Below are 16,262 nucleotides of genomic sequence, written 5' to 3' on the forward strand. Positions count from 1 at the left end.
AACAAACAAATGTCGAGATACCCAACACGTCAAATGTATTTTAGCTTGAGAGTTACAGCCGCAATATAGCATCCTGGCGGGATCTGGACCTAACAGGAAAAAGCGAACTATCGGAAACCTATACTAAAGGATGGGAGTTACGACGACAAAAGTAGACTTGTGCAATGGGGCCCTGAACAGGAAAAGAAATGTATTATTGAAATAGTGTTAAGACTGATACGTTCGAGCGTGGAACCGAATGAACAGTTTGCTCTCCACAAAAAAGTAACTACAGTCCATTGAATTAATGTGGGTGTTGACCCCACTTTATTACACCGGGATGGTGTCACTATCAGGCAGTCCCGGCGTATATTGTTTGATTTTTATACCCGTTATGCATCCTTATATCGCGAAATGGGCTACCCCAACTGTCAAGTTAGGTTCTAGCAGGGAGCCTATATAGAGGTTGTAGAGTATCCCTGGTTCTAGGATCCCTCTTTGTTTGCTTGCTACTTCATATGTTAGCTTGTGTATTAATTAAGAACCAATGAACGAAGGCTGCTTTTAGCCTTTAGAATTAGCGTACGCACACATGTTAATATGGTACCCCACAATCGCTGGCAGGTGAAGAGTTGATGTAAATCCAACTAGGGTCCATGCAGATAGTAAAGGACCTGTAAGTGCCCATGGTGCCTAGTGTTGGGATTTACCTTTAGTTGTTGGCGATCTATAGCTTTTATATTTAACTGTCCCAGTAGTGCTATTACTTTTAACTTTCCATACAGGGTTATATCCTAGCTGTATTACTGTCCTTTAACGACAGTTTTTATTATAGCTAAGTTATATTATATCTTACACATCTTCTATTTCAATGTCAAATATTTCTCGTTGCGATATGGCCGAAATATTGCCGCTGTAGCGTTAAATATGGACTCACTCACTAATACTGTACCCGTGAATTGTTAATCCTGAAATTGGTAAATTATCAAAACAACAGAGGACCTACTTCGGGGATTTGAAAACTATAAGTGAACTGTGCATATAACTGAGATAAACAGTGATAATTATTTTTCATGTTTCATTTCATTAAACGAAAAGAGCTTTCATGAAAAACGGCATGAAATTGTCTCTTGAGCAACACGTGAGTCATTCCTTAGCGGCATTCCACCAGTGTAGGAATGCGGAAGAGTTACTCCCCTTGCATTCCGAGAGGCGCTGCAGTGGCCTAGCACTTGTCGGAGAAAACAGAATAGGAAGATATTGCCAATCAATCAATCAGCCACATTCGCAATACCGAAATTCTTTGTCAGTCAGGATAGATCGCGATGACCTCGTAATTATACAGGTGTCCTCTATGTTGCAGAACTCTGCAACAAGGTAAGCTTTTGGATCGAGGGGCGTGTAGTTTCTGACTGAACATTATTTCCGTGTAAAATATTGACATGATGAATGAAAAGCATTCAACATGTTCAACTTCAAGAAATATTTCTCTCTATATTTCAGCCTGGGTGGTACTGTAACTGGCGCTGTGATAATATTGCATGGTGTGGTGCACCTATATCTCTGCATATGTTTTTTCGGCCGTTTTTTCATGGTGATAATGTGTCCTCAATATAACGGCTAGACTTAAGAAAATTATCGTTGACAGATCTAGTTCTGTTTATTTATTGCATTACGCTATTTTTCGGAAAGAGTTCTTCTGTTCCCACATATTTTTCTTCTGCTGCTTCACATGGTTCGACCCTATATCTTGTAATTAAATTTTGGGCTTATAGTTAATTTTGTGAGTTCTCTAGCTAATTGTTGTGTTGGATTTTGTTAATATTAATTTATCAGTATTATTTGCTTGGGGGACTGGAAGGAACTCTTACCGAATTATCATGGTTAGATGGTGTAGTCCTTTATCTGACATACAACTGTGAACGATGCTAAAGTCGATGAAGGTGCCATTTTCCATACCCCCATTATGAACAGTGAACAACTTAAAATACACCCTAGCAAATATCAGAATACAGAACAGTATCTAGAAGAGAAATGGCAGATGGGTCCATATTTTTCAGCTCAAAACCAATACCGGTTCATGTTGTTTTGTCTTGCCTAATCACTGTTCTTGCTAATCATGGTTGCATCATACATAGATAATTAATGGTAAAAGCATTCACTTATCAAAGACATGGGTTCTATTTCCCAGAAAGTAAAAAAAATCTTATATGTTCAGAGTCAAGGAACAAGGTATGCACACTATACGATGGATTAACTCTTGGGAACCCCATCAACATAAATATTACATTCTAAATGACAAAATCCACACTGTTTTGAAATCAACACCAGTTTCAGTTTCTGTTCCTGTACAAGACTGATCATGGCAGGATTTGTTTCAGTCATTTGCTGTTTTGTTATTGTTCACAACTTAGGCTGAGAATATTGCATGAATCTGCAGAATTCCTTTTATTTGATGGCACTGGTGTCATTCATGATACGTGTCATATTGTTTCAGTTAACATGACTCCTAAGGTGCCCATCCCATTTTCCTCTTTTTTCATTCATACCCATTCTCATCCCTGCAACTTATATACCTGAAACTTGATAAATCCACTGGCTTCCATACATCTGATAAATGGTGAAATCCTTATTTTAGTATTTTGACTCTTATGAGAATTAGTCAGATATTATGGACTGTGTCAGGCAAAGAGAGGGTTTATATACTTCTTGTATAATACAGTGGTAGTGGTTACATCATTAAATATTTATGTTTATGATTAATCAGAGCTGTCAGTTTCATTAACATTATCACACTGATTAATAATCCATCTTTATTGAATTTTTCCTCATGAATTCATCCGATTCTGTTGGCTGATAAGTTGTTTTGGGGATTCTTAAACTTATGGGGAGAGAGACAGCAAATAGTACATAAATGGATGTCATCATTTAGATGGGATTTGCTGTCATTTATAATTTTTATATGAACATGGTGAAGATTGATCATTTAATTGAATATTTGATCAGTCTGTATGCAGCTACATATACAAACGAGAGTTTACTGTTTATTCAGCACAGCCATCTAATTCATAATCAGGGTAATGTTTTTCATGTTGAAAGTTCCCAGATATGGAAATGTATGTTTTCTTCCACCTTAAAATCAAACCTCTAAAGAACATTTCTTGTCATCCTTTCCTGCAGACATGACTTCAGGCTAAATGTTATGATTACAAGTAATCATAGTAATGTTGATGGAAGGACCAATAGTGATTACTCACTTTTACGTCATAAGCTGTATTGATATGTCACCATAAAATATATGATGTATGGGACCAAGGCACTCCTGATTCTTAATAACAGCAGGTTTGACAGTAATAATGCCTCAAAGCAAGTATGTGATGTCATTATGCTTAAATATTGACAGTTTTTACATGTTTAATACCTGTGTTATAGTGTGTAGTAGTATAGTAGCCTTGGGTCTATACCAAGGGTGGGGAGGTCATTTCATTTTTTTTAAAGATTTAGTATAAAAGTGATGACATTTTGACTTTAAATGGTTTGAACATGATGAAGGATCAACATTCGGAGGTAGTAGTCAACATGGCTATTCCTTGACATGATCACAGGGACTTGCAGTAACAAACCTATAACAAACTGTTGGGTATAAGAAACTGTTTTTGTTCGTCTTTTTGGCCAAACCTATCCCTGTACGTTGTAGTGAAAATGCATATAAAGACCTGTGGTTATAACGAACTAATACTTGTGGTCTCTTATGGGTAACTATATGGGTAACGCTATTTTTTAGGGCATAATCATTTGCAGAAGCCTGAGGTCTTGATTAACTGCCCAACAAAGGAGGGCAGTTGAAAAGACCAAGGGCTTCTGTTACTGAACATCAACAGCTGAGATACTTAGGACGTCACCTAAATATGGACTTGATAATGGCCCATCATCAAGCATTTTGGTGGCATTATGACATTACAGTGGCCTGCTCATTAGTGATAACATGCAGGCATTTTAATGATAATTATGTCCATTTTAGCCATATATACACACACACACACACACACACACACACACACACACACACACACACACACACACACACACACACACACACACACACACACACACACACACACACACACACACACTTGCTACTATATATTTTTTTTAACCCCATCTGTATTCATATCTTACCATTATTATTGACGTAAATGGACACTGTTCTTACAATTTTAAAAAGCAAGTTATCTTCAACAAATGTATTTGCTAATGAACTGAGAAATTAGCATGATTAGTGTTCATAAGCATGATAAGTACATGTACATTCTAATATATACTGCCCAGCATAGTTTAGGCTCGCTGAAAACAATCACTGCATGTTACATATATATTTATATATCAAGTCTACAAAATATCTCAGAGATTGGTTACAAATTATTTGATAAATTTGGTTTATCTATCGATGAGAAAATACTTTTCAAAACCCATTCACGCTTTTTGGGAGACCAAATATATGTTACATTGAAGATGATTTCTCCACTGACTTGCGGGAACCAACTGCAAACCATAGGTGGATGAATTACTTCTGGATCATGCATCAAATTTCTGAAAAGCATTTGCAAATGTTGTGCAAGTGAACAATTGCATTTTGGTATAAAATCTTGTCAAGAATACACCAATTTTCATTGCTTTTTATCATTTATTGAACTCATGACACATTAATCTTTTCAACATTACTAATTTGTTTTACAATACATCAGTCATGCATACCTTGAAATAGCATGGAATATTTTGCAAAGTTTAGTTTAAAACACTTGTTTGAAGTAATTTTCTATATTTACACTAGTGAGTCTAATTTTTTAATGTATATTTGTTTTATGTTAGTCAGCTGTTTAGTTGGAAAAATTAAATGCTGTCAATTTGTCTTTTTAGCATGACATGTTATACATGTTACAGATCAATGACAACATATACCTGATTTTGCTTCAGTTCATTATCATGATTACTGTCAGTGATTGGAATGATTATGTTCGATACATTTAATCAGTTGTCATGGTTACGGTGGTTACAAACATGAACCATATCGTTTCATGAAGTCAATGTATTATTCATGGTCAGTGGAGTGGAATATGCATACGTCTTTTTGAAAAATGTTTGTACTTGAATTTGGCGTAAATTTCGTACAGTGATAAAATTAAGAACCTACGAACAAGGACTAATATTGCATGCTACTTTAACACCCTGTTTGTTTAATGTCCCTTTAGCAAAATTACAACACGTCTGAACCAGGCAATCCAGTGATTAACATCATGAGCATTAATCTACACAACTGGGATGCAAAACAGTGTCAACCAAGTCAGTGAGCCTGTAAATGCCATTTTGTTATTCGCCTCTTACGATTAGCATGGGCTGCTGAAGATCAGTTCTAAGCCTGATCGTGTCAGGTCTCACCATCTGTTGACTTGATACTGACATATATACCAGTTCATATCACACTTCCAATAAGTAGCTACATTAATGGTTTATCTAGCCTACACATGTTTATATAGTATTGTCTGTCACTGTCTGGTAAAATTAGTAATATTACTTACAGAACTGAATAAATAAATATAGGTGCATAAATTGGTAAAGGCAACTGATTAGCAAAAACCTAATCTGCAAACAAAAATTCTAAGCGACAAAAAGATACCATATTAAGATATTAAGATAATGTTTGTTGATTATCCTTTGTGTCTTTAGATCAGCGACAATGGGGAAGCAGGACAACTCTACCGAGAAAGACACGGAGAACTATGTGGACATCGCAGATTTTGTCATGGAGGTTGAGAGGTTCTCCAAGCTCATCGAACCTTTCGCCTTTGTTCTCTTTGCAGTAGATGATGTTAGAAGGTTGGTAGTCGCAAACAGGGAACTTCACAATTGGAAACACTTCATATTGAAAAAGAAGAAGAAACGTCTTCAGTGACACTTGGGCTTCACTGTTGTCAAATTTTCTGTGAAGTATGAGGGTGGCAAGGTTGAGGAGCTTTTAGAGCATTCGCTTGCCATGGATTGATTCCCCATATGGGTACAATGTTTGAAGCCCATTTGTGGTGTTTCCAACCATGATATTGCTGGAAAATTGATAAAAGCTGCAGAAAACTAAATTCACTCACTAACTCTATGAAGTATGACAGTTTAGTTGGGCTGGGATGATACATCAATACATTGCGATGCACTTAAATATACAATATAGTCGTATTGTCGACTGCTGTATTCGTACAAAACGATGCACAACTTCTTTTTAAAATACTTTCATTTTAAACATGTTACCTATCTAGAGAAAAATATGCAAGTATGATAGAAATTAGAATTACTTGCATGTTTATTGCAGTAGTGTTATTGTTATACACAAATACCTTGTATTGTCATACCTATCATATTGCAGGTAAAATATCATGATATGTAGGTGACACAGTATATCGTTCCAGCTCTGGAGTTTTTGCTGAACTTTGTGCATCAGCATATGAGGAATGTGGGAATTTCTTGTTTGACATGATGTAACATGCTGATCTGTAAAAAATGAATATCGTTTTGTGTCAACTTTGTAACACAGTTACATATTTATTTGTTGCTCAGATGGAAGTTGCCGGGTGTGTCCGTGGCCTTATGGTTGATCTCAGTGTTGTCCTGCTTGATTCTCACTAAAGGTAAGGCTCCTAATCAAACTTTCAGGTGCATCTTCCACTGTTGACCAGCCTGTGAAAATCTGGGTTAGAATTGGTCTCTAGGAAACCATGCTTGTTGTAAGAGGCGATTAACGGGATCAAGTCACCTGGCTTGCTGACTTGGTTGACACATGTCATTGTATCCCAGTCGGATAGATCGATCACATGCTGTTTGGATTGCCTGGTCCAGACTCAGTTATTTACAGAATGCTGTCATATAGCTGGAATATTGCTGAATGTGGCTATATACAGCAAACAGTTCAATGAAGGCGATAGCTTGTCATAAGAGGCATTTAGTAGATCGAGTGGCCTAGGTAACTTGGTTCATGCCTTACTTATGTGGATTGATGCTCATAACATCAATCACTTTATTGTCTGTTCCAGACCAAAATCATATAGTATATTCCTACATGTGAACTTTTTAGCAATATTAATCATGTTGGTGTTTGAACCAAACATATTTACAGTCCACAATCACGTAGTATATTCCTTCGTGTGAAGTTATAAGCAATATTAGTCATGTAGGTGTTAGGTTACTCTCTACTTTTTTTTTCAGGAGCAATGTTTGTTTTGGTTGCCTTCCTGGTGATGCTCATAGCCGCTGCGTGTCTTTTCCAAGTCCACACCCGCATCCTAGACAAGATCCTCCCAGACACACGGAGGGTGAACTTCTATGCTAGTGACGAGGAGAACAACACCCTACACACTGTCCGTGAGTTCCGATACAGGTGAGCTGGACAGTTTTATGGAGATATCACTTGACACTAAAGTGTCGACCCATCGTGACTATAAACAGTTAATATCCCCCCTGCAACTCGTTTTGTGTGTGTGTGTGTGTGTGTGTGTGTGTTAAAATGCACCCCGTCTGTCCATGTGTCTGTCTGTCAGTGCAAATTTATCTTTTCTGGATCAGAACTCTAAAACTGTTCAATATTTCTTCACCAAACACGACACATAGATTGGTCTAATGGTGTCCTAGTACCTTTTGATAGTTTTAGAATTCTGAATAGAATATTTTTGTTGTTTCCATGGCAACATGTTCGACTTCGGCTGAAATTGGAGGTAATGTAGGGGATATTGCTGACTGTCTTCTTCTTGTTTGTATGTTTAATGTGGCACTCAGCAATTTCCCACTTATCATGGCAGTCTCTAAATAAACAAATGTTACCTAGACAATCCACTGGTTGACATCAACTGATGATTGATATCATCCATTAACCAAGTTCACAAGTTTCACCATCTGTGTCTTTGAACCAGCATGGGATGCTAAAGACCTAGTATAACTCCAACCTCCATGTGTGGAACACAACTGCATTAAACTGTACTCCAAAAGTCTGTCCAATACCCACCACTGATAATTGACCTTGGTCCCTTACCTTGCAGCCTGATACAGATGCATGACTTTGTGGTGAAGTGTAATGAGTACCTGGCATACTTCTACGCTCTCCTCAAGTGGGACTACACTGTACCAGCCATACTGTGAGTGATGTTCAGGACTTTCCCTTATCATCATTACAACCGTATTCATTGTGATAGTACAGGACAGTGGCATGAGAAAACTGGGATTTTATCTATCTTTGAGAAATCAGTTTCAACTGATAATGCTGTGCATTTTAAGCTTGTAGAGTCATGTCTCCTACGTGTTTGTTGCCACCTGTTTTGTGGTGTATGTATGTAGTTACCTGCTGTTCAATCCATTTCAGCTTCCATGCTGAGCTAAGTGTGCTCATCCTTTCACTAGTGGTCTTCCCGGCTCGGTGGATCTGTTTCATTTTGGTCATGTGGTTCTTTTGTGGTCACAAAGACACCATCAGTCGTGAGTATCTTTCTCCATGTTTGTTTTCGTATTTGTGGTTTAGCACTGCACTCAGCAATATTCCAGCTATTTGACAGCAATCTGTGAATTATTGAGTCTGGACCAGGCAATCCAGTGATCAGCAGCATGAGCATCGATTTAGGTAATTCAGATATGATGACAACATGTCAGCCAAGTCAGTGAGCCTGATTACCTGATCCCATTAAGGAAGACCAAGTGGATAGTCAACTTCTTTATTGCATTGGGTGCGACGTTTCGGTGCGGGTACTAGCACCGTTAACAAGCAAGTGAACCTGTGCCAAAACTTTGCACCCAATGCAGTAAAGACGTTGACTATCCATAGAACTTTGTTTTCCTTCATCTATACAGTTCTAAAATGTCTTTCAAAGAAGTGATCCTATTAGTCAACTCTTACGACCAGCTTGGGCTATAGAACATCAAGTACTTTTCCTGTAAAGGTGATTGACATTGATCGTGTCTCAGTAATAATCATACTGGCAGGATATTATTCTTTATTCTGGAACTTGAATTGATTGTTTGTGGATGTACCCTTTTCCAGTTCTCCAGAGCCAGTGGACATTTCTGCAGAACATAGCTAATGGCAAGCCCTGCTCTCCAATGCCATCAAACCCTAGTGAAGAACAGAGCACTACTGTCAGCCCATCCGAATCTCAGTCAAAGGTTTGTTTGTTTGTTTGTTTAACAGCTTACTCATTGTTATAGTCCGTCAATCTGTAAATAATCAAGTCTGGACCAGACAATCCAGTTGTCAACAGCGTGTGGTTCAAGTTTGATCGAGGTTCAGGTTCAGATGTGATGTCATGTGTCAACCAAGTCAGTGAGGCTTATCACCTGATCCCGTTAGTTGCCTCCTATGGTTTGCTGACTGTAGTCAAATAGAACTGGAACTTAGTATGCACTAGAATACAGAATAAAGTTGTTTATGTTTCTGGCATAAGAAAAAGTAACACAATGATATTATCAAACAACAACGCTTGATTTTTATACTTTGCCTTGAAATATTTTTTACACAATAAAGCTGCCTAATTCAAAATTTGTGTTAACAAGCAGCTTAATCTGCTTGTGGAAATATAAGGTAATAGTAACCATGTCATCAGTAACCATGTCATCAGAAACCCTGAAGCATATATACTGATGGTCAAATATCTGTGTTTCATGTCGATTTTCATTCGTTGGGAGATCAGTGTCAGGGACATTTCACTTTACTCAGAAACTCAAACTGAATAAATAGTAGCTGTTGTCTGATTTGTTACGTCCATTCAGCCATCGTATTTTTGACTGAACAGACATAGGTCAATCGAAGGTTAGCTGAAGTGACCTACTTGAGTTGAGAACTTTACTTTGACATGCACCTTTCGAAGTTGATATTTATGTTTAACTGATTATTTGTCTTTAGGGAAGCAGTGAGACTGCCTCTAGTGGTGATGTTACAGATTCTCCTGACAGAGATGAGGTGTATGATGTGAGTAAAGAGTAAAACCTATCTGTCTCATATCATTCCTCACTGATTATACAGTGCACATATGTTACATATTTGATTACAAAAGTTAACACAGGCCTGTGTAATACTGACAGACTGACATGACTTCACTTCTGCTGTGATATCCCTACCCAGTTCCATATATCACACCCCAAACAAGTGTTACACAAAGTAAGTTTCACCATATGTATATTTACTATTTTTTGTACCATTTATAGGAAGATCTAGATGAGAACACAGTAGAGTTGGACGGGGACCACCTAACTAGACTAGAACCGGCACCATCTAAACCTGGTATGGTTGCCAGGCTCCTGGAACTCAAACGGCGTCGGCAACAGCTTGCCAGTGGTGAGTGGATACATGTCTTGATCATGTAGACACATTCTTTCGTTTAGGACAGTTTCATCTTGATAAAAGATTTTTCATCTGTTACATGTTTATTTCATTTTTTCCTCCTATAATCTGAGAAGATTTCTTTAGTTGGGGGCAGTATTTCTTAAAATCAATAAATAAGCTGTATTTATCATGTTTTGGCAAGTGAGTTTTTTTTCAAAATTGCAACAGTTCATGCAGCAGAAAATGGGTACCCAGCAGGACAAGCACCTAACGCAGCTTGGATTATCCAGAGTAAATGTGTTAATGTGCTTTGAGCATACCTACATGGCATGGTGACAGCACAATATAAATGCCATTAATTTTGTTTATGTTTATGTTTATGTTATTGTGAATGCATAATCAAAGAATGCATTTCCTTTCCAGAAAACTGTTTCTCATGCAAAGTGTCTTTCTCATCTTTTTTGAAAAGAAGGGTAGGTACATACTTTATTTCCTTTACAAATGTTCTTTTCCTTTACAAAGTTAGTTTGTTCCTCTAGTTCCGTTTAGGTAGCTTAGTGGTTTAACCGTTTGCTCATCATACCAGAGACCCACTTGGGCACAATGTGCGAATCCGTGTACTGACCTGCAAAGCCGAATATTCCTGGTTAGTTGCCAAACACATAAATCTAAACTCACTCAGTTCCGATAAGGATGAAGTGAATGACGTGATGTAACTGTGCTACAAAATTGTCTCCTGTTTTCTAATGTGTCATACAGTGTTCCTTTTAGATTGTGGAACAATCTTATTCAGATCAGCTGAACTAGTGTTTTATACCACTCATACAACCTAATTCTGTAGAATTTATCATAGTCCAAAGGTCTTTCTCTTTTATAAATTGAATAGGCAATGTTTCTTACTGTATATTGCCAAAAATAAGCCAATCACATTGATTGCACAAAACTGATTGTGACAGGTTATATTGTTCCATCCATAAAAGCAACTTGGTAATACACTTATATGCTTACTTATGATTATGAATATTTTTGAGAGCAAAACCTGCAATTAAAATGACACAATGCCAGGATATGTTTCCCTTGGTAAAATAATAGTTTCAGATACTATATTTTCTCGATCACTGCATCAGAATTTAAGTTGTTATATTATTTTATGTACATATCTGGTAGATTACGGGGAAATGTGTGTGCAGTTGATTTCTTTTTCCGGATCTGGCTCTGTATACGAGACAAATACAAATGGTAATGTCATCTCTGCATGTTAGACAGAATCTTCCAAAAAACTAATTAGAACCGAAAAAGTAGATAATCTAGTGATGTTCAATTGGTGATTTGACTTCGTTACTGACAAAGTCGACTTCTCTTGTTCGTTCACATCAAGCGATATGATGTTGTTTTCTTCCCCGCCCTGACAAACGTGTGACCTCTTGATAAGCCAACTCCTTTCTACAGACTACTTTTTGGGCTCCTCAAATTTCTACTTATCTCTAGTAATATATGGTAATCCAAGAGTTGGTTGTTTTCCCGTGTCTAATGACTTCTGTATTCTTAATCTAAAATGAAATGCTTTTGTTGCAGTACTACTGTCGGCACTGTGGGAACCACTTCTGTAACAAGTGCTGCAACCAGAAGGTCCCTAGATCCGTGTTTGGAGCTACTTGTAAGTCCTGACTTGATCATCTCCTCATTGTTAAAACATAGAAACTTGGACAGATTAGATCTCCACAAATTCCTCACTTGCAGTTTGTGCCAGGGTATTGGGTTGGTACATTGTGTGAGACCTGGCATGTCTGCATTGATGATGGAGATTGACGTTCATGCAGTTGACCACTAGGATTTAATTTTTAAAAAGTGTGTTATTTAAAACTGAACTCAGCAGTATTCCAGCTATATGGTCGCAGTCTGTAAATAATGGAGTCTGGACCAGACAGTCAAGTGATCAACACCATGAGCATTGATTTGGAGGCAAACAAATCAGCGAGTCTGACCACCTGATCCCATTAGTCCCGTCGTATGTCAAGCATGTTTGCTGAAGACCAGTTCTAACCTGGATCTGCATGGGCATTTGAAGGCAAATCAGCATATATGATGGAAGCTTTCATGTCAGTTGAAAATTGATGCAATGACAGGCCTTGTTTGTATGCTACATTCTGTTGAAAATGACTGGGAAAATTATTGTCTCTTTACAGTGAGGTAGCTTTTGTGCTACTGAGGACAGATCTTGATGGTAGATGTCACTGTTTCATGTTTGTTTTTATGTTTTTTCAGCTCCTGCAGCCCAGACCGAGACTGTGATTGTCTGCAATACTTGTCATGAGCTACTCACGAAAAAGGACAAAGACAAGGTCAGTTGATGACCTTGATACTTGTAACAAGGTCAGCAAATGACTTTGACATCAAGGATAAGGTCAGTGACCATGACCTTTGACAATCAGCTGACTAAAGTAAGAGACCAAGAACATCGGAGGAAGAATTTCAGTTTGGTCTGGAATGTCCATTTTCACTGATCAAAGTCAAGCATGATGATTTGGTATATGTAAGGCTTGTTTATATCATTGTTTACAAGCAGTATTCATTTACTAAAATGAAATGAGAAACGGGTAGGAAATATGTGTTTTTTTAACACGTGCATCAAAACTAAAATCAATTTTTTTTTTCAAGTTGTCAGTGTTACATTTTCTTGTGTTTTTCTGAAATGCCCTGAATGAAAACCAAACCTGTTATTCATGACAACAACCTAAAGGTGTGTGCTAGTCAGCAAGCAACAAGATTTTGAATTAAGTTTATAATTATAAGACCTCTTCAAATCGTATCATGATGTTCATATGTAACAACCAAATCCAATGTACATTTTATCCATCATTGTTCACATTTCTGAGCTTGCTTGTTAATTTGAAAACATTAAAACCTTATGTGCTTTTAATTTGTTATTATATGCCTTGTTTTAAATTTGAGCTTTTAACCTATATGTAATGTTTGTTTTTATGTTATGTAACCCGGTCAATGTATTAAGTGCCATGTGGAATCTAGTGTTATACCTAGTTTACTTTTTGCTCTATATTGGTCAACATTTTATCATACAGTATATTTCAGATAGTTGAAGCTAAGCAACATTTTATTATCTAGACTTTTATCTGAACATTGTTAATGAGGAGCAATGAAATTTTAAGCATGCCATTCAGCATATTCTGTCGTGTTGGACCAATTTTGCACAATTTTTTTACCATGTCAGAAGACCAAAGATTGGTTTGTTTGTTGGGAGAAGACTTGAGTCAATGATATTTTCTTTGACTTATGAAAGTGTGTGTCATGTGCTTAGATACGGAAGGATGTGGAGGTGTATGAATATAACTGCACCTTACAATCTTGTACATTCTCATCGTCCATGAATACTTATAGCTTTGTCACAGTGTTGTAGATATTTGCATCCAAAACATCAAGCCAGAGGCTGAATCCAGTGATGTCACAGAGCTCTCAGCCAATGAATGCTGAGCTTACATCAGACAAATGGCAATGTTTCCCACAAGATGTGCACTGTACCATGTACTTGTGGCCAGGGGCGATGGGTTTGGCTAGTGGTGAGAGTGGTAGCCTTCACAGAAGCACTATATTCAGCTCAGCTGCTATCTATTTACTGCTTTCATATTCTTTAGAATGGTTTTGTTATGTGAGACGTGCGTGTTGATCTTGATCAATAATTAGTGCGAAATAAGTTTCTACAGTTTCCTGTCTCTAGCAGTTTTGAGGTTGTTGGTTGCAGTTTTAAGGGTGATGCGAATGAATTGAGAATCATGATTTGCCCTATGTTTAAGGAACTGTCTTTGTCCTTGACCTACATTTAAGGAATTGTTCTTGACCTACATTCATAAAGGTGCCCATGACCTACATTTGTGTAAATGGACATGACCTGCATTCATGGAGATGTCCAATTGTCCATGACTAATGGTCAAGTGGATGTACACAGCCAAAGCCATATGGACATGTACTTCCTTCAGTACATGTAGCAGTGTTAGGATCAGGATGTGCTCGTTAGGTAAGGAGTTTATCAGGAAGGTGAATTTGATTTTTGCCATGTTTCCTGTGTTAAATTCTTGTGTTGTTGCTTACATATATTTGATTAATATATTGATGCAGTGTTGAAACTGAGGCGGTGCTTGGGGCCCTTGATTTTTCTCTTATGATATTATGTTTTAGGGCACCTGACTTCTAACAACTCTTTTTCCCGTTGAAACTATTTATTGTACTCTTATCAATGATAATCTGGCTGGCTGTAACTGGCCTTACAGTGGACAGTTCGGGCCCACTTGTTGACCCTTTGTATGTCTACTTGATCACTGGTGTTCATGATGATGATGATGATGATGATATTACCAGGCAGTATTTGAGGCTCAGTGCAATTGCAGCCTGCCTGTTCATGCATACATACTGCAAATGTTCTGTGTATTGGAGATGCATAAAAGTGTATTATTCCGTGAATGCAAGAGACAAGTTTCAATTCTAATGAACTGGGAACAAAATGTGAATCTCCTCTTATTGTCAGAAAGGCTGGAAATCTTAGGTTTGGATTAACTTCGAAGAAACAAGTCGTACATGATCTATTAAATATCTGTAATGATGTAGTTATCTCCCTTTAAGTGATCACCCCCACCACCACCTTAACAACACCACTGGTGATCCAAAGCCGGGAATTTCAAACCAACATTTGTCAGATGCATCTCTTGTACACCAGATTTCAAATCAGGAAATTAGAAACCAACCTGTGTTAATTCTTGCAAATTATGTCTGCAATCCATGTTGCGTTTTTCGTAATGTCAGTGTGAGGTAGTGGCGTGTGCGTAGAATTTGTGTTCAAGCCATATCAGCTTCAGTTACCAACAGATATAACTTGCTGTTACTGCCAATATTTTTATGGTGCTCTGATAGCTTGGAAACAGTTGGATAGAAAATCTTCATCATCTTCTGTTAGAATATATTTATCACTTTCCTATGCTTTAATGGCAACTGTGTTCAAATGTTTGCAGACTTAAAACTACTAATTGGGACATTTTGGGGGAATGAAGACAAGGTCTTTAACTACTATTGATGCTTTTTACAGGCATTCCTCCGTAGCAATATTATTTTTCACATTTTAGTTTACTCTGAAGTTTCAAAATGCTACAACATATTTTTTTGGTCTGAGGTCATTGATTCTTGAGAAAAGTTCCAAAAATTAAATCAGAGAATTTCTGTATGATGAAGAATACAACATTTGTAAGTACATTCGTACACCTTCATCACGTAATGACAATATCCTAAAATATCCTAAAAAATTCACACCTTTAATGTGTCTGACTTCTGAATGCTGTTCAGGATAGTCAAGAAGCTCAGTGGTTATAGTGTTCACACATCATGCCAAAGATCTGGGTTTGATTCCCCATTTCTGATGCCTCCTGTCTTGATATTGCAGGAAATTTGGTGAATGCAGCATAAAGCTAAACTCACTCACTCTATTCAAAATGCTGTTCAAAATATGGCCAACTCTTCTGAAATCATTCGATATTTGTTCGCTGGATAATATTGACCCTTTTAAACCATAAGTTCCAAGTCATTATGAAGCCATGCCATGAACACTGAGAGTAGTTCTTGGCTCTGTTCTGCTCATCAATATTGTATATCACTTGTGTTACATGTTTTCTTTATTTAGTTCATGTTGATAGCCTGTGATTCAACCGATTGTTCTTTGGAAGGTTGTGCCAATCAGCTCAACACAAGTGACTTTACTGGAAGTTAGTGGTATTGCAAATGCCTATTTTCTGAGTCACAGTACCTTGTGGTCTTTTGGTTACGCTCCTAGGCCCCGTTTCACAAAGCTATCATAGTGCTTTGACTATCGTACCTCCTCTACTGTAACAGACTTACAATGGTCATAACGCTATGAAAGCTGTGTGAAATAGGCCCCTGC

At 37.5% G+C, this 16,262-nt stretch overlaps 1 protein-coding gene across 1 annotated transcript; it reads left to right on the forward strand.

The window, feature by feature from the left end:
• The first annotated feature begins 1,203 nt into the window (after positions 1-1,203).
• On the forward strand, positions 1,204-12,958 carry LOC137265691 (protrudin-like). Its single transcript, XM_067801121.1, has 12 exons — positions 1,204-1,356; positions 5,704-5,853; positions 6,583-6,653; positions 7,228-7,399; positions 8,055-8,150; positions 8,375-8,487; positions 9,047-9,168; positions 9,905-9,970; positions 10,207-10,336; positions 10,748-10,797; positions 11,900-11,981; positions 12,590-12,958. Exons 1-12 carry the CDS (start codon positions 1,334-1,336, stop codon positions 12,673-12,675), a joined length of 1,161 nt encoding a protein of 386 aa, XP_067657222.1. The 5' UTR covers positions 1,204-1,333; the 3' UTR covers positions 12,676-12,958.
• Positions 12,959-16,262: the final 3,304 nt, after the last annotated feature.

The sequence above is a fragment of the Haliotis asinina genome, chromosome 15, assembly GCF_037392515.1.
Source record: "Haliotis asinina isolate JCU_RB_2024 chromosome 15, JCU_Hal_asi_v2, whole genome shotgun sequence".
Lineage (NCBI taxonomy): Eukaryota > Metazoa > Mollusca > Gastropoda > Lepetellida > Haliotidae > Haliotis > Haliotis asinina.

What these genes read in the sequence shown, in the direction of transcription:
- LOC137265691 (XM_067801121.1), top strand. Translation starts at nt 1,334, where the DNA reads ATGTTGCAGAACTCTGCAACAAG. An exon ending in TTGCAGAACTCTGCAACAAG is followed by an intron (nt 1,357 to 5,703) that starts GTAAGCTTTTGG and finishes TTGTGTCTTTAG; the next exon opens with ATCAGCGACAATGGGGAAGC. An exon ending in CTGCTTGATTCTCACTAAAG is followed by an intron (nt 6,654 to 7,227) that starts GTAAGGCTCCTA and finishes TTTTTTTTTCAG; the next exon opens with GAGCAATGTTTGTTTTGGTT.